The 17,879-nt window shown below is 54.8% G+C and overlaps 1 protein-coding gene across 8 annotated transcripts in view; it reads left to right on the forward strand.

Annotated features, from left to right (window-relative positions):
• Positions 1-17,879, forward strand: part of SYNE2 (spectrin repeat containing nuclear envelope protein 2) — a 1,840,150-nt gene that overhangs the window by 1,188,977 nt on the left and 633,294 nt on the right. For all 8 annotated transcript variants that reach the window (XM_069638223.1, XM_069638224.1, XM_069638227.1 and 5 more), the window contains 2 exons: positions 874-2,959; positions 4,997-5,289. In XM_069638223.1, coding sequence (XP_069494324.1) covers positions 874-2,959; positions 4,997-5,289 — 2,379 coding nt within the window. The remainder of the gene's footprint in view (positions 1-873; positions 2,960-4,996; positions 5,290-17,879) is intronic.

Consider the following 17,879-nt stretch of genomic DNA (forward strand, 5'->3'; position numbering starts at 1 on the left):
ATGCATTTTACTGTCTCCATGGCCTATATTGGAAAAGAGGCCTAATTTCTTTCAGCCTTGTCGTTTGCACACTTAATTTGAGTCTTCCCGTTTCTAACCACACTATTGGTGTATTTGGCAGTGTTGAACTTTCCATGCTGGCATTTCAGTCTGCCAGTCAAAAGTGTGCTTTCAAATTCCAGCACAGTATTTGTGCATGTTTAGGCCTGAGTCAGCAGGCCACTGTTTCCTTTTGTTTTGGGGCTACCTTGAAACCCCACAGCAGAGTTTTACTTTAGGTACCTCGGTACATTTATGCACAATATGGAGTCAATAACATTGCTTAATTTCTGGGTACAATGCCCAAAAGGTAAAAACCTGGCATTCATGGTGGCAATTATTAAATTATAGAATAAGATTGAAGAAAATGACATCAATGCCATGAATTCTATAATGAATTGTAACTAAATAAAGGAATATGTTTTTACCTATTTTGTTGAAATAAGCCTATATGAAATTTAGTGTTATTTTATTTTCTGTATCTTTTTAAAATGTTTGCGATTAGATATCAATTTGAGGAATATTTAATGTTGAATGTACAATTTGGAAAGTTTGTATGAACTATATCATGCTGAATTTAAAAGAACGTCACTTGCCACCTCAATTCTATACATACACAACACACACGATTTCCTAGTTACCAAGAGTCAAATGGCACTAGCCAATGGATAGTGGCAAGTTCAAATTGAGCTCCCCGACGAGTACTTGTGCAGGGCATCTGTGTGTGTAGTTAGGGAATCATTTCTCTAAAGCAAGATTTTCTTTGGGCCTGGCTGTGACTACTGTGTTCAATTGATCCGACTTTGAAATTAATCATTATTATTGTTTTTTTAGGGCTCCCAGTGAAAGCTACACCACATTCATGGAGAGAGTCGAGAGGTTCTTAAACACCTTGCAGCGAGAGAAGGCCATGTTGGGCGTGCTGAGAGCGATCCAAGAGGCTGCATCCAACGATGTGGCAAACTTGGATAAGAAACTAATGGAGAGCCAAGTGGCGCACCTGCAATGGTGGTGGGAACAGGCTGAGCAGATGGCACAAGACCATAAGTACCGCCTTTTAATCGAAGCAGGCGATTTCCACAATCTCATGCAAGCAATCAAGGGCGTCAACGAAGAACTCCACCCTCTGCGACATTTACTCCAGGAACGTGACCGCCCACAAGAAGAGGCGCCGAAGGAGCCCTCACCTTCGCTTCTGGAGCTGCAACGTATACAGGCTCATTTTTCTAGAATTAAAGATGCTTCTGAGCAGAAGATGAAGAGAATGTGGGCACAGAAGGAAAAGGACAACCTTGAACGTGACTTAAGTGACATACAGTGTCAGCTGGAGGCACTGGAGCAACAGGCACCCGGCCAGGCCGAGCCTATCCATGGCAGTAGCTCCAACAAGGCCAAACTCCTACATTCCCTGAACACGGCTCTGTCCTGGGCTAAGGACACGCATGAGAAATGCGCTTGCGAGCAGAAGGTTGCACTTTTTCCAGAAGACGTCAAGACTCAGATTCAGAGCCATCATTCTTTGCAGCGAGAATCAATGGACAGGTTGTTCAGGGCACAGGCGCAGGCCGAGGAGGCCAAGCAGGTTACCCCTGAGTTGAATCTGCAAGAAACCCAGGAAATAAGTTCCCTGCTGCAAGAAGTACAGAAGTTACACCATGCCCTCAACGCTGATTTAAGGAATCGGCTGAGTCAGCTGGAAACCATCTTAGGAAAGAGAGAACAGCTGTTTGTAGAAATAGAAAAAGTAAACGACTTCCTGAAGTCCTGTGAGTTCACCACCAAACCTTTCGTCAACGAAATCCTAACAAAGCCGCAGTTGGAATACCAACTTCAAGGGCTTCAGGACAAAGCAAAGCGGCTGCAAGACATGCAAGGTCTAATTACGTCACTCCTGAGCGATAGCGCTGCGGTACAGAAGGAGCTAAGTGTGTCCGAACAATTGTTTCTGAATGACCAGCTACGAGTTCTGAAGAACAGAGCAAGTAGGGTGCACGAAGCAACGCAGAAGCAAATCCAGCTGGGGGAACTCAAAATAAGGGTCTACGAGGACTTGACAAGCAGGGCCAACGCCTTGCACCAGCATCTCAGCGACTTAGAGAAGAAGGACCTGGTGTTTGGCCGAAATGAAATCTTAAGAGCAAGCTCAGAAGTCAAACATAAATTGTGGGCATGTAAGAACGCAATCTTAGCTGCAGAGACTAATCTGTCCCGGATCCTAGAGGGCAAGGAGATCCTGGAATGCACAGGGCTACGATGGGACAGCCCCCGTGTCCATGAACTTCCAGCTTTGTGTAAACGGTTGAGGACCGAGTGCGACAGTCACCTTCACCAGCTTGAGGGCGTGGCAGAAGGAAGGCGAAGGTTTGAGACGCTGTCTGGTGAAATTAGGATGGCGACCGCCGACCTAGAGCAAGCCGCTGATGCCACACTGCAGAGCTTTGATTTAACAGCTGTCCAGACAATGTACCAAAAAGTTACAAAAGTGATACTTCTAACTCAAGAAGCAGAGGAGGAGTTGGATGTGTCTGAAGTGTTTGAAGCAGAGGTGAAAGTGGCCAAGTTGCAGGAGATGAAGAAGCATCGCAAGGAGCTTGAGCGATTGCGTGAGCTCCTCTGCGGCATGATGGTGGACCTGCAGGCCAAGCGTGCAAGCGAACAGGACTTCCAGACGAAGGTGGACAGTGTTCTAAGGACTTTGAAGGAGATTGAATCAGAGTTGCACAAGCCCTTCCTAAAAGATTTGGAAATCAGATGCATTCAAGATGAGACAGCAAAACACAAAGCTCTCCTGGCAAGAGTCCACGCAGAAGTGTGCGGCATCAAAGTGGCGCGTGGCATGGAAGCCGAAAGCATGACGGAGCAGCTGAGAGAGGTGGAGGCTCTTCACGTCGAGCTGGAGGGCGAGATTGCATCGCGCATGGTAAGGGTCCTCATGCCGACTGCTATTTCCATTTAGACATCTCTTTTCTGTTCTCAGCCGAAAATCAAAGAGGGGAATGGGTCTGAAAGCACACAGCGTACCATCCAAAATCCTTCACAAAGCACTTGGGGGTGGAACAATGGTACCCCTGGTTCAGCCCGGGAGAGCAGATGGGCAGGAAGAAAAGCCTTTTGAGAACAAATGCCTAATCCTGCCATCTCCAGACACAACCTAACAGCAGCTCTAGGGGTGCTCATCTTTAGGGAGCAATCTTTCCTGAATGCAGTTTTTCTGCTGCCAAAGAGCCCAGGTATTCTGTATTTAGTCTAATGTTCAATGTTTTGTACAGTGGGATCCTCCAAAAAGAAAAGTTAGCAATGCTCAACTTAACCCAGTGGCAATAGGGTGTTACAAGATTAATTAAGCAGAGACATACACCAGCCAAATCCAGTGTCATGGCGATGAACAGCAAACTAAAGAGGTAGAGGGGTAACCAAGGAGAGACAAGACTTAGGTCTCCCGCTGGCGAGTAAATGGCGTTCCAGTATAAGTTTGGGGCCATTGCATGGAGAACGCATTGTAATATTCAGGGGCAGAGCGTTCTGAAGGCGACTGCCATATACTTCTCCCCAAGCGGACATACTGTCAGATGAAATGTTAGAGACTGCAATGGGTGATCCCCAGCCCTTCAAGGGCAAGCAAGCCCCGTTGGTTGGGAATTGGAGACTATTGTGGAAGCGGCTACACTTCCTGCCGCGCTCTAATAAAGGCAAGGGTTGTACCCCGTAATAAGGTGCACGAAGTTGTTCAAGTTTTCATGTAAAGGATTTCATCAGTGATTTAGGTAGGTCAGCCGACAGGTGTTTCTACCCTTAAAGGTCTTTCTCAAGGCTAAATTCACTCTTGGCTGCCCAGGGTTGATGGGTTCATGGCATGCCGGGTGGACAACCAGCCGTGGAGAACAGGAGCCTGAGAGGCACGGCAAGCCCACTGAGGGTCAGGTGGGGGTGCAGTCGGGGTGTAGACTTCTGGGTAGACCTGAGAAGAAGACACATCAGGGAAAAGCAGTGTTATCCTGGTAGAACACAAATATTTAGACACAGAGCTTTGTGCCACAGGGGCACGATGGCACATTTAATTGCAGAACTTGTGAATCCTGTTTAATAAATGAGGTCCCTGGATTAAGGCAGGAACTCAATCACTCCTCTATTCTGGCGCCTCCATGTTACTCTGCTCGATGAAACCTGTAGGCAACCTGTTAGGGGCAGCGAGGGGAGAGTAGAGGACAGGTGCAGGAAACTACACCTGCGGGCCAGCTGTGCAGCCTACAAACTGCTTCCTAAGCGCTCTGGCCCAAACCCAACTTGACCTTTTAGCCACGTTTTTACATGAACTTTCAGCCAAACCACGTGGACTTTTACAAACGCTGGAGGTAAAGTCAATACAGAAGCCAGTCAGGGCTCCTTTCCCTCTCCTCCAGCACCGCTGGGACCCTCATCCCCTACTGCCTGCTCCATTACTATTTAGCTAGGTTTGCACTATTAACCTGTGGCTCTCCAGGTGTTTCGGACTACAGCTCCCATGATCCCTCTCCATTCACTCGAGTGGATTGGCAGTTCAGAACATCTGGCCTGCCAAAGGTTGGCCACTCCGGCCCGGTTGATTGGCAGGGGATTAGAGTAGTAGTGGATGGCCGCTGCCACGTGGGCAGGTGTGAAGGCACATACATGTTACTGGCACATTCTGGGCCCCTCCCCCGTGGAAGATGGAAGAGACATGCACATGAGCTCCATTGTTGCAAGGCAAGCCTGAGCGAGCCCATGCCTGACACACATGAGAATGTCAATCCCTGTCATTACTCTGCATGCCATTTGCTAAATACTCATTAAACGCTAGCGCCGCACGCGCCTTATCCTGCCACGGGGATGGGCGTGCAATCTGCCGCGGAGGGGTGGAATAAGGAAGCAGGGCTAATACACGGAGAGTGCTCTTCCTGCCAATCATTGCAACCCATAATTGTCTCTGACATTTTTGCAGAATGCCGCCGAGGAGTCTTTGAAGAAACTTGAAAAGGCTGTGGAGAGAGGGGCCGGGCTGCTGGCTACTGTGGAGGCACGTGCGCTGCGACAGAGGGTGCCCATGGGGGGCTCACTGGCAGAGCCCCAGGAGCTGGAATCCACCGTGTCTGAAGTGCAGGGCTTGACCCATCAGCTGGAGCCCATGTGCCTCCCACCAGCCAAGCAGAGACTTCACGGCGCATTAAGCCACGTCACAGCGCAGCGAGCACTGATGGCCGAAGACATGTCAGCAAAGAGAGCGGAAATGGACAGGTAGGCCATTGCTGGCCAGCCAGCTTATGTCAATTGCACTAGTTCCAGCTTGGTCAGTATGGAGAGGGGTCTGGGGTCAAAGTGTCAGCATAGAGGTACACGGTAGAGTGCTCTGCTCTTGGAGGCCACCTGGGGTCAAAGTGTCAGCATAGAGGTACACGGTAGAGTGCTCTGCTCTTGGAGGCCACCTGGGGTCAAAGTGTCAGCATAGAGGTACACGGTAGAGTGCTCTGCTCTTGGAGGCCACCTGCAGTTAGCATCAGTAACTACACTGGGGAGAGTGCTAGATGGGTGAGGGCGGCCATTTTAAGTTTTGGATATTAGGTGGGGGCGAAACTATTGCATTAGAGCACAGTTAGGGAGAAATGGCAAATCAGGAGCGACACAAAACTTGTTGGTGCTGTTTGGTAATGTACCCGCCCTGTCACTGCCCATAGCCATGCTAATCGCTAGGACAATTCCCACCCACTTCTGGCCCCTCCAGGCCCAAAACACCGCCTCTTGGCTACTCTTTCGGTTTGCTTTAGCAGACCTTACCATTCAACTTTGCACTCGAAGTGCCTGGCAGTGCTTTTCAAAGCAGTCTTTCGAGAGTTACTGACTGAATTGGAGCTGTAAAGGCACTTCTGCATAGCTCTCAACTCACACGCTTTTGGCGGGTGTCACCCGCCTTGTAAACAGCTCTCTCACCTGCCAAGCCTCCTGCACTCCCATTCGTTTCAATGGGCCTCTCACCCGCCAAAAATAAAATCGGGGCTTTTCACCCGCCTTTGCGACATAAATGGTTGAGAGCTATGACTTCTGGTGTAATAAAAAAGGCCTTAACCAGGTCTGCCTTCAGCCACTCGATTTACAAACACTGTGTGGGTCCTTCACTGAAATCCTGCTAAAAACAAGCATTGGCAAAGCCAACAGAATTGGCTTGTGTATAAATATATATATTAGGCATTTGCCAGGCACTGCTATTATATGCCCAGGTACTCACACCATTTTGCAGCTGCTACGATTGATAGCCACGGCAGTGCCTGGCAAATGCCATTCCCAGGCATATGCAAAAGGCAAAACTGTTGGCATTGCCAATGCTTGTTATTCATCTGGAGTGTTGCATGCTCGAGAGGCAGCTGCAGGAAGGTCAAAGTGACTGTACATTCAAGTAGCGCCCCGGAAAGGAGTTCAGACTAAAGGCACAGAGCGATCTCTAGTGGTTAATATTCAAATCTTTCCCAACATCACCCGTCAGTGTTCAAAAGTCACCCTAGGTGAGACGGGCAAGCCTAGACATGGTTCCGGATCATGTGGGGCCTCAAGTTCAAATCTACGCCTCATTGATGATACCCACGGGGGTCAAAACATGCCAGCTATTCAGTTATTGCATTTTGGGTAACCTGAATCAGGGGCGTTGCTAGGGGCGGGGGCTGAGGGGGCTTTAGCCCCTGGTCTTTTGGTTGTAGCCCCGGATAGAAGGTCAGGGGCTACAACCAAAAAGGCTAGCTAGCCCCCAGTCTAGACAGTCCCAATCTTTTCCAGAACTAGCAACACCCCTGCCTGAAGTCATCTTACATAGCACAACTTCTGCCATTTTGGCAGCCTCCTGGCGCATGGTTGTGGAAGTAAAAAGGAAATGCCAGGTTAATAGGGGAAACAAGGGAGAGAGTAAGACTTGTGGACCCTGACGATGCGTACAGGATGGTACTTTGCAGGTATGCTTCTAGGTTTCTCAGTGGGTTTTGGTAGTAACACACATGGGGCAGGCGTGTTGATCCAGAGGGAAACTCCAGGTAATGGTAAGATGCACAATTCACTGCCCCGGAAAGGCCTGCGGGGGAAGCAGGTGAACTGGATGATCCCAGATGTGTGTGTTGCGAGAATTTGAGCCTGTGAGGAGGTTTTCCAGAACAATACTGGTTTGGGGTTCTGGGAAGCCAACCTTAGTGGCCAAGACAAGTCTAAACAAACTCTGATGTGGTATCGAGGCTGAGCATTAAGGCTTAGTTTAAGAAAGATATGGAGCTTGGTGTTAAGTACAGTTAACGCACAGAAGAGACTGCCAGCCAATAGTTTGTGCTCATTATGGCGGGTCGGAAAGAAGGAATCGGACACATGGAGGACATGTTAAGTTTCTTTCATGAAAATATAAGACACAAGCCTGTCTTTCCCTATTACTAAAGGGATCGCCCGCCTATCTAATTATCTAAAGGTGCTCGTCTGTCGTCAGGAAGTCAACAAGTATAATTTGTCCTCAGTCCAAAACCCAAATCTACCTGACCCTGCCACTAATATGAATAACTCTACATCGGCCATGGGAATGTCTCTCTTCTCCTGGCTGTCTCTCTTCTCCTGGTCGTCTCTCTTCTCCTGGTCGTCTCTCTTCTCCTGGCCGTCTCTCTCTTCTCCTGGCCGTCTCTCTCTTCTCCTGGCCGTCTCTCTCTTCTCCTGGCCGTCTCTCTCTTCTCCTGGCCACCTCTCTTCTCCTGGCCACCTCTCTTCTCCTGGTCACCTCTCTTCTCTTGGTAATCGCTCTTCTCCTGGCCACCTCTCTTCTCCTGGCCGCCTCTCTTCTCTTGGCCGCCTCTCTTCTCCTGGCCGCCTCTCTTCTCCTGGCTGCCTCTCTTCTCCTGGCCGTCTCTCTTCTCCTGGCCATCTCTCTCTTCTCCTGGCCGTCTCTCTTCTCCTGGTCGTCTCTCTTCTCCTGGCCATCTCTCTCTTCTCCTGGCCGTCTCTCTCTTCTCCTAGCCATCTCTCTCTTCTCTTAGCCATCTCTCTCTTCTCTTAGCAATCTCTCTTCTCCTGGCCGTCTCTCTTCTCCTGGCTGCCTCTCTTCTCCTGGCCGCCTCTCTTCTCCTGGCCACCTCTCTTCTCCTGGCCACCTCTCTTCTCCTGGCTGCCTCTTCTCCTGGCTGCTTCTTCTCCTGGTTATCTCTCTTCTCCTGGTCATCTCTCTTCTCCTTGCCGTCTCTCTTCTCCTGGCCGTCTCTCTTCTCCTGGCTGTCTCTCTTCTCCTGGCCGTCTCTCTTCTCCTGGCCGCCCCTCTTCTCCTGGTCGTCTCTCTTCTCCTGGCCGTCTCTCTTCTCCTGGCCGTCTCTCTTCTCCTGGATGTCTCTCTTCTCCTGGCTGTCTCTCTTCTCCTGGCCGCCTCTTCTCCAGGCCGTCTCTTCTCCTGGTCGTCTCTCTTCTCCTGGCCATCTCTCTTCTCCTGCCTGCCTCTCTTCTCCTGCCTGCCTCTCTTCTCCTGGTCATCTCTCTTCTCCTGGCCACCTCTCTTCTCCTGGCTGCCTCTTCTCCTGGCTGCTTCTTCTCCTGGTTATCTCTCTTCTCCTGGTCGTCTCTCTTCTCCTGGCTGTCTCTCTTCTCCTGGCCGTCTCTCTTCTCCTGGCCGTCTCTCTTCTCCTGGCTGTCTCTCTTCTCCTGGCCGTCTCTCTTCTCCTGGCTGCCTCTCTTCTCCTGGCTGCCTCTCTTCTCCTGGCTGCCTCTCTTCTCCTGGCCGTCTCTCTCTTCTCCTGGCCGTCTCTCTCTTCTCCTGGCCGTCTCTCTCTTCTCCTGGCCGTCTCTCTTCTCCTGGTTGTCTCTCTTCTCCTGGCCGTCTCTCTCTTCTCCTGGCCGTCTCTCTCTTCTCCTGGCCATCTCTCTCTTCTCTTGGCCATCTCTCTCTTCTCTTGGCCATCTCTCTTCACGTGGCCGTCTCTCTTCTCCTGGCTGCCTCTCTTCTCCTGGCCGCCTCTCTTCTCCTGGCCACCTCTGTTCTCCTGGCCACCTCTATTCTCCTAGCTGCCTCTTCTCCTGGCTGCTTCTTCTCCTGGTTATCTCTCTTCTCCTGGTCGTCTCTCTTCTCCTGGCCGTCTCTCTTCTCCTGACCGTCTCTCTTCTCCTGGCTGCCTCTCTTCTCCTGGCCGCCTCTCTTCTCCTGGCCACCTCTCTTCTCCTGGCCGCCTCTCTTCTCCTGGCTGCCTCTTCTCCTGGCTGCTTCTTCTCCTGGTTATCTCTCTTCTCCTGGTCGTCTCTCTTCTCCTGGCCCTCTCTCTTCTCCCGGCCGTCTCTCTTCTCCTGGCCATCTCTCTTCTCCTGGCCGTCTCTCTTCTCCTGGCCGTCTCTCTTCTCCTGGCCGCCCCTCTTCTCCTGGTCGTCTCTCTTCTCCTGGCCGTCTCGCTTCTCCTGGCCGTCTCTCTTCTCCTGGATGTCTCTCTTCTCCTGGCTGTCTCTCTTCTCCTGGCTGTCTCTCTTCTCCTGGCCGCCTCTTCTCCAGGCCGTCTCTTCTCCTGGTCGTCTCTCTTCTCCTGCCTGCCTCTCTTCTCCTGCCCGCCTCTCTTCTCCTGCCAGTCTCTCTTCTCCTGGCCGCCTCTTCTCCAGGTTTCTCTTCTCCTGGTCATCTCTCTTCTCCTGGCCATCTTTCTCTTCTCCTGGCCATCTTTCTCTTCTCCTGCCCGTCTCTCTCTTCTCCTGGCCATCTCTCTCTTCTCCTGGCCATCTCTCTCTTCTCCTGGCCATCTCTCTCTTCTCCTGGCCGTCTCTCTTCTCCTGGCCGTCTCTCTTCTCCTGGCCATCTTTCTCTTCTCCTGGCCGTCTCTCTTCTCCTGGATGCCTCTCTTCTCCTGGCTGTCTCTCTTCTCCTGGCCATCTCTCTTCTGATGCCTGTCTCTCTTCTCCTGCCCGCCTCTCTTCTCCTGGATGTCTCTCTTCTCCTGGCTGTCTCTCTTCTCCTGGCCGCCTCTTCTCCAGGCCGTCTCTTCTCCTCGTCGTCTCTCTTCTCCTGGCCATCTCTCTTCTCCTGGCCATCTCTCTTCTCCTGCCTGCCTCTATTCTCCTGCCTGCCTCTCTTCCCCTGGCCACCTCTCTTCTCCTGGTCACCTCTCTTCTCCTGGTCACCTCTCTTCTCCTGGTAATCGCTCTTCTCCTGGCCGCCTCTCTTCTCCTGGCCGCCTCTCTTCTCCTGGCCGCCTCTCTTCTCCTGGCTGCCTCTCTTCTCCTGGCCGTCTCTCTTCTCCTGGCCATCTCTCTCTTCTCCTGGCCGTCTCTCTCTTCTCCTGGCCGTCTCTCTCTTCTCCTGGCCGTCTCTCTCTTCTCCTGGCCGTCTCTCTTCTCCTGGTCGTCTCTCTTCTCCTGGCCGTCTCTCTCTTCTCCTGGCCGTCTCTCTCTTCTCCTGGCCATCTCTCTTCTCTTGGCCATCTCTCTCTTCTCTTGGCCGTCTCTCTTCTCCTGGCCGTCTCTCTTCTCCTGGCAGCCTCTCTTCTCCTGGCCACCTCTCTTCTCGTGGCCACCTCTCTTCTCCTGGCTGCCTCTTCTCCTGGCTGCTTCTTCTCCTGGTTATCTCTCGTCTCCTGGTCGTCTCTCTTCTCCTGGCCGTCTCTCTTCTCCTGGCCGTCTCTCTTCTCCTGGCCGTCTCTCTTCTCCTGGCCGTCTCTCTTCTCCTGGCCGTCTCTCTTCTCCTGGCCACCCCTCTTCTCCTGGTCATCTCTCTTCTCCTGGCCGTCTCTCTTCTCCTGGATGTCTCTCTTCTCCTGGATGTCTCTCTTCTCCTGGCTGTCTCTCTTCTCCTGGCCGCCTCTTCTCCAGGCCGTCTTTTCTCCTGGCCGTCTCTCTTCTCCTGGCCATCTCTCTTCTCCTGCCTGCCTCTCTTCTCCTGCCCGCCTCTCTTCTCCTGCCCGTCTCTCTTCTCCTGGCCGCCTCTTCTCCAGGCCGTCTCTTCTCCTGGTCATCTCTCTTCTCCTGGCCATTTTTCTCTTCTCCTGCCCATCTCTCTTCTCCTGGCCGCCTCTCTTCTCCTGGCCGCCTCTCTTCTCCTGGCCATCTCTCTCTTCTCCTAGCCATCTCTCTCTTCTCCTGGCCATCTCTCTTCTCCTGGCCGTCTCTCTTCTCCTGGCCGTCTCTCTTCTCCTGGCCATCTCTCTCTTCTCCTGGCCGTCTCTCTTCTCCTGGATGCCTCTCTTCTCCTGGCTGTCTCTCTTCTCCTGGCCATCTCTCTTCTCCTGCCTGCCTCTCTTCTCCTGCCCGCCTCTCTTCTCCTGCCCGTCTCTCTTCTCCAGGCCGCCTCTTCTCCAGGCCGTCTCTTCTCCTGGTCATCTCTCTTCTCCTGGCCATCTTTCTCTTCTCCTGCCCATCTCTCTTCTCCTGACCGCCTCTCTTCTCCTGGCCATCTCTCTCTTCTCCTGGCCATCTCTCTCTTCTCCTCGCCATCTCTCTCTTCTCCTGGCCTTCTCTCTCTTCTCCTGGCCGTCTCTCTTCTCCTGGTCGTCTCTCTTCTCCTGGCAGTCACTCTTCTGCTGGCCATCTTTCTCTTCTCCTGGATGCCACTCTTCTCCTGGATGCCTCTCTTCTCCTGGCTGCCTCTCATCTCCTGGCCATCTCTCTTCTGATGCCTGTCTCTCTTCTCCTGGCTGCCTCTTATCCTGCCCGTCTCTCTTCTCCAGGCTGTCTCTCTTCTCCTGGCTGTCTCTCTTCTCCTGGCCGCCTCTTCTCCAGGCCGTCTCTTCTCCTGGTCATCTCTCTTCTCCTGGCCGTCTCTCTTCTCCTGGCCGTCTCTCTTCTCTTGGCCGTGTCTCTACTCCTGGCTGCCCCTTTTCTCCTGGCTGCCCCTCTTCTCCTGGTCATCTCTCTTCTCCTGGCCATCTTTCTCTTCTCCTGCCCATCTCTCTTCTCCTGGCCGCCTCTCTTCTACTGGCCATCTCTCTCTTCTCCTGGCCATCTCTCTCTTCTCCTGGCCGTCTCTCTTCTCCTGGACGTCTCTCTTCTCCTGGCCATCTTTCTCTTCTCCTGGCCGTCTCGCTTCTCCTGGATGCCTCTCTTCTCCTGGCTGTCTCTCTTCTCCTGGCCATCTCTTTTCTGATGCCCGTCTCTCTTCTCCTGGCTGCCTCTTCTCCTGGCTGTCTCTCTTCTCCTGGCCGCCTCTTCTCCAGGCCATCTCTTCTCCTGGTCATCTCTCTTCTCCTGCCCGTCTCTCTTCTCCAGGCCGTCTCTCTTCTCCTGGCTGTCTCTCTTCTCCTGGCCGCCTCTTCTCCAGGCCGTCTCTTCTCCTGGTCATCTCTCTTCTCCTGGCCGTCTCTCTTCTCCTGGCCGTCTCTCTTCTCCTGGCCGTCTCTCTTCTCTTGGCTGTGTCTCTACTCCTGGCTGCCCCTCTTCTCCTGGCTGCCCCTCTTCTCCTGGCTGTCTCTCTTCTCCTGGCCGTCTTTCTTCTCCTGGCCATCTTTCTCTTCTCCTGCCCGTCTCTCTTCTCCTGCCTGTCTCTCTTCTCCTGGCCGCCTCTCTTCTCCTGGCCATCTCTCTCTTCTCCTGGCCATCTCTCTCTTCTCCTGCCCGTCTCTCTTCTCCTGCCCGTCTCTCTTCTCCTGGCCGTCTCTCTTCTCCTGGCCGTCTCTCTTCTCCTGGCCGTCTCTCTTCTCCTGGCCGTCTCTCTTCTCCTGGCCGTCTCTCTTCTCCTGGCCGTGTCTCTTCTCCTTGCTGTCTCTCTTCTCCTGGCCGCCTCTTCTTGCTGTCTCTCTTCTCCTGGCCGCCTCTTCTCCTGGCCACCTCTCTTCTACTGGCCGCCTCTTCTCCTGGCCGCCCCTTTACTCCTGGCCGCCCCTTCACTCCTGGCCGCCCCTTTACTCCTGGCCGCCCCTCTACTCCTGGCCGCCCCTCTACTCCTGGCTGCCCCTCTACTCCTGGCCACCCCTCTACTCCTGGCCACCCCTCTACACCCCTCTACTCCTGCCCGCCTCTCTTCTCCTGCCCGTCTCGCTTCTCCTGGCCGTCTCTCTGTTCTCTTGGCCGTCTCTCTTCTCCTGGCCGCCCCTCTTCTCCTGGCTGTCTCTCTTCTCCTGGCCGTCTGTCTTCTCCTGGCCGCCTCTTCTCCTGGCCACCCCTCTTCTCCTGGCCGCCCCTTTACTCCTGGCCGCCCATTTACTCCTGGCCGCCCCTCTACTCCTGGCCGCCCCTCTACTCCTGGCCGCCCCTCTACTCCTGGCCACCCCTCTACGCCCCTCTACTCCTGCCCGCCTCTCTTTTCCTGCCCGTCTCGCTTCTCCTGGCCGTCTCTCTGTTCTCTTGGCCGTCTCTCTTCTCCTGGCCGCCCCTCTTCTCCTGGCTGTCTCTCTTCTCCTGGCCGTCTGTCTTCTCTTGGCCGTCTCTCTCTTCTCTTAGCCATCTCTCTGCTCCTGGCCGCCCCTCTGCTCCTGGCTGCCTCTCTTCTCCTGGCCGTCTCTCTTCTCCTGGCCATCTTTCTCTTCTCCTGGCCATCTTTCTCTTCTCCTGGCCATCTTTCTCTTCTCCTGGCCGCCCCTCTTCTCCTGGCCGCCTCTCTTCTCCTGGCTGCCTCTCTTCTCCTGGCTCTCTCTCTTCTCCTGGCTCTCTCTCTTCTCCTGGCCATCTTTCTCTTCTCCTGGCCATCTTTCTCTTCTCCTGCCCGTCTCGCTTCTCCTGGCCGTCTCTCTCTTCTCTTAGCCGTCTCTCTTCTCCTGGCCGCCCCTCTGCTCCTGGCCGCCCCTCTTCTCCTGGCTGTCTCTCTTCTCCTGGCCGTCTCGCTTCTCCTGGCCGTCTCTCTTCTCCTGGCCGTCTCTCTTCTCCTGGCCGTCTCTCTTCTCCTGGCCGCCCCTCTTCTCCTGCCCGTCTCTCTTCTCCTGCCCGTCTCGCTTCTCCTGGCCGTCTCTCTCTTCTCTTAGCCGTCTCTCTTCTCCTGGCCGTCTCTCTTCTCCTGGCCGTCTCTCTTCTCCTGGCCATCTTTCTCTTCTCCTGGCCGCCCCTCTGCTCCTGGCTGCCCCTCTGCTCCTGGCCGCCCCTCTGCTCCTGGCCGCCCCTCTTCTCCTGGCCGTCTCTCTTCTCCTGGCCGTCTCTCTTCTCCTGGCCGTCTCTCTTCTCCTGGCCGTCTCTCTTCTCCTGGCCGTCCCTCTTCTCCTGGCCGTCCCTCTTCTCCTGGCTGCCTCTTCTCCTGGCCGTCTCTCTTCTCCTGGCCGTCTCTCTTCTCCTGGCTGCCCCTCTTCTCCTGGCTGTCTCTCTTCTCCTGGCCGTCTCTCTTCTCCTGGCCGCCCCTCTGCTCCTGGCTGTCTCTCTTCTCCTGGCCGTCTCTCTTCTCCTGGCCGTCTCTCTTCTCCTGGCCGTCTCTCTTTTCCTGGCCATCTTTCTCTTCTCCTGGCCGCCCCTCTACTCCTGGCCACCCCTCTACGCCCCGCTACTCCTGCCCGCCTCTCTTCTCCTGCCCGTCTCGCTTCTCCTGGCCGTCTCTCTCTTCTCTTAGCCGTCTCTCTTCTCCTGGCCGCCCCTCTTCTCCTGGCTGTCTCTCTTCTCCTGGCCGCCCCTCTTCTCCTGGCTGTCTCTCTTCTCCTGGCCGTCTCTCTTCTCCTGGCCGTCTCTCTTCTCCTGGCCGCCCCTCTGCTCCTGGCCGTCTCTCTTCTCCTGGCCGCCTCTTCTCCTGGCTGTCTCTCTTCTCCTGGCCGTCTCTCTCTTCTCCTGGCCATCTCTCTTCTCCTGGCCGTCTCTCTCTTCTCTTAGCCGTCTCTCTTCTCCTGGCCGCCCTCTTCTCCTGGCTGTCTCTCTTCTCCTGGCCGTCTCTCTTCTCCTGGCCGTCTCTCTTCTCCTGGCCATCTTTCTCTTCTCCTGGCCGCCCCTCTTCTCCTGGCTGTCTCTCTTCTCCTGGCCGCCTCTCTTCTCCTGCCCGTCTCGCTTCTCCTGGCCGTCTCTCTCTTCTCTTAGCCGTCTCTCTTCTCCTGGCCGCCCCTCTTCTCCTGGCCGTCTCTCTCTTCTCTTAGCCGCCCCTCTTCTCCTGGCCGTCCCTCTTCTCCTGGCCGCCCCTCTTCTCCTGGCTGCCTCTCTTCTCCTGGCCGCCCCTCTTCTCCTGGCCGTCTCTCTTCTCCTGGCCGTCTCTCTTCTCCTGGCCATCTTTCTCTTCTCCTGGCCGCCCCTCTTCTCCTGGCTGTCTCTCTTCTCCTGACTGTCTCTCTTCTCCTGGCCGTCTCTCTTCTCCTGGCCATCTTTCTCTTCTCCTGGCCGCCCCTCTTCTCCTGGCTGTCTCTCTTCTCCTGACTGTCTCTCTTCTCCTGGCCGTCTCTCTTCTCCTGGCCATCTTTCTCTTCTCCTGGCCGTCTCTCTTCTCCTGGCCATCTTTCTCTTCTCCTGGCCGCCCCTCTTCTCCTGGCCGCCCCTCTTCTCCTGGCCGCCCCTCTTCTCCTGGCCATCTTTCTCTTCTCCTGGCCGCCCCTCTTCTCCTGGCCGCCCCTCTTCTCCTGGCTGTCTCTCTTCTCCTGTCCGTCTCTCTCTTCTCTTAGCCGTCTCTCTTCTCCTGCCCTTCTCTGTTCTCCTGGCGTCTCTCTTCTCCTGGCCGTCTCTCTTCTCCTGGCCGTCTCTCTTCTCCTGGCCATCTTTCTCTTCTCCTGGCCGCCCCTCTTCTCCTGGCTGTCTCTCTTCTCCTGGTCGTCTCTCTTCTCCTGGCTGCCTCTCTTCTCCTGGCCGTCTCTCTTCTCCTGGCCGTCTCTCTTCTCCTGGCCGTCTCTCTTCTTCTGGCCGTCTCTCTTCTCCTGGCCGTCTCTCTTCTCCTGGCCGCCTCTCTTCTCCTGGCCGCCTCTCTTCTCCTGGCTGCCTCTCTTCTCCTGGCTGCCTCTCTTCTCCTGGCCGTCTCTCTTCTCCTGGCTGTCTCTCTTCTCCTGGCTGTCTCTCTTCTCCTGGTCGTCTCTCTTCTCCTGGCTGTCTCTCTTCTCCTGGCCGTCTCTCTTCTCCTGGCCGCCCCTCTTCTCCTGGCCGTCTCTCTTCTCCTGGCCATCTTTCTCTTCTCCTGGCCGCCCCTCTGCTCCTGGCCGCCCCTCTGCTCCTGGCCGCCCCTCTGCTCCTGGCCGCCCCTCTGCTCCTGGCCGCCTCTCTTCTCCTGGCCGCCTCTCTTCTCCTGGCCGTCTCTCTTCTCCTGGCCGTCTCTCTTCTCCTGGCCGCCCCTCTTCTCCTGGCCGTCTCTCTTCTCCTGGCTGCCTCTCTTCTCCTGGCTGCCTCTCTTCTCCTGGCTGCCTCTCTTCTCCTGGCTGCCTCTCTTCTCCTGGCCGCCTCTCTTCTCCTGGCCGTCTCTCTTCTCCTGGCCGTCTCTCTTCTCCTGGCCGTCTCTCTTCTCCTGGCCGCCCCTCTTCTCCTGGCCGTCTCTCTTCTCCTGGCCGTCTCTCTTCTCCTGGCTGCCTCTCTTCTCCTGGCTGCCTCTCTTCTCCTGGCTGCCTCTCTTCTCCTGGCTGTCTCTCTCTTCTCTTAGCCGCCCCTCTTCTCCTGGCCGTCCCTCTTCTCCTGGCCGCCCCTCTTCTCCTGGCTGCCTCTCTTCTCCTGGCCGCCCCTCTTCTCCTGGCCGTCTCTCTTCTCCTGGCCGTCTCTCTTCTCCTGGCCATCTTTCTCTTCTCCTTGCCACCCCTCTTCTCCTGGCTGTCTCTCTTCTCCTGACTGTCTCTCTTCTCCTGGCCGTCTCTCTTCTCCTGGCCATCTTTCTCTTCTCCTGGCCGCCCCTCTTCTCCTGGCTGTCTCTCTTCTCCTGACTGTCTCTCTTCTCCTGGCCGTCTCTCTTCTCCTGGCCATCTTTCTCTTCTCCTGGCCGTCTCTCTTCTCCTGGCCATCTTTCTCTTCTCCTGGCCGCCCCTCTTCTCCTGGCCGCCCCTCTTCTCCTGGCCGCCCCTCTTCTCCTGGCCATCTTTCTCTTCTCCTGGCCGCCCCTCTTCTCCTGGCCGCCCCTCTTCTCCTGTCCGTCTCTCTTCTCCTGTCCGTCTCTCTCTTCTCTTAGCCGTCTCTCTTATTTATTTTATTTATTTATTTGCATTTATAAAGCGCACAGAACTGCCCTGGGGCATCGTGGCGCTGTTACAGCAGACTTAGTCATGAACACAAGCATAGGAATGTGTTTACAGATGTAACCGAGTTACATAGTACATTTCACATTGGTAATAAACATTGAGCTTAAAGGTTATGCTATGCTGTGGATACAATGCAAGCATGAGAGTGAATGTGGCAGACTTTAGCGGAATAGGAGGGTTTTGAGGTTTTTACGGAAGGTATGGTATGATTTTTCGTTCCTTAGTGAGGTAGGTAGGGAGTTCCAGTTTTTTGGTGCGAGGTGTTGGAAGCTGGTTCCTCCCGCCCTGGATCTTTGAAACGTGGGGACATCAATCATGTTGGTGCGGTGAGCTCTGGTGGGTCTGATGGAGGCTTTCGGTGTGATTCTTTCTGCGAGATTCTTCCTGCCCTTCTCTCTTCTCCTGGCCGTCTCTCTTCTCCTGGCCGTCTCTCTTCTCCTGGCCGTCTCTCTTCTCCTGGCCGTTTCTCTTCTCCTGGCCGCCCCTCTTCTCCTGGCTGTCTCTCTTCTCCTGGTCGTCTCTCTTCTCCTGGCTGCCTCTCTTCTCCTGGCCGTCTCTCTTCTCCTGGCCGTCTCTCTTCTCCTGGCCGCCCCTCTTCTCCTGGCTGTCTCTCTTCTCCTGGCCGTCTCTCTTCTCCTGGCCGTCTCTCTTCTCCTGGCTGCCTCTCTTCTCCTGGCCGCCTCTCTTCTCCTGGCCGCCTCTCTTCTCCTGGCCGTCTCTCTTCTCCTGGCTGTCTCTCTTCTCCTGGTCGTCTCTCTTCTCCTGGCTGTCTCTCTTCTCCTGGCCGTCTCTCTTCTCCTGGCCGCCTCTCTTCTCCTG

Source organism: Ambystoma mexicanum, chromosome 14, assembly GCF_040938575.1.
Source record: "Ambystoma mexicanum isolate Mex_15411 chromosome 14, UKY_AmexF1_1, whole genome shotgun sequence".
NCBI classification, from domain to species: domain Eukaryota; kingdom Metazoa; phylum Chordata; class Amphibia; order Caudata; family Ambystomatidae; genus Ambystoma; species Ambystoma mexicanum.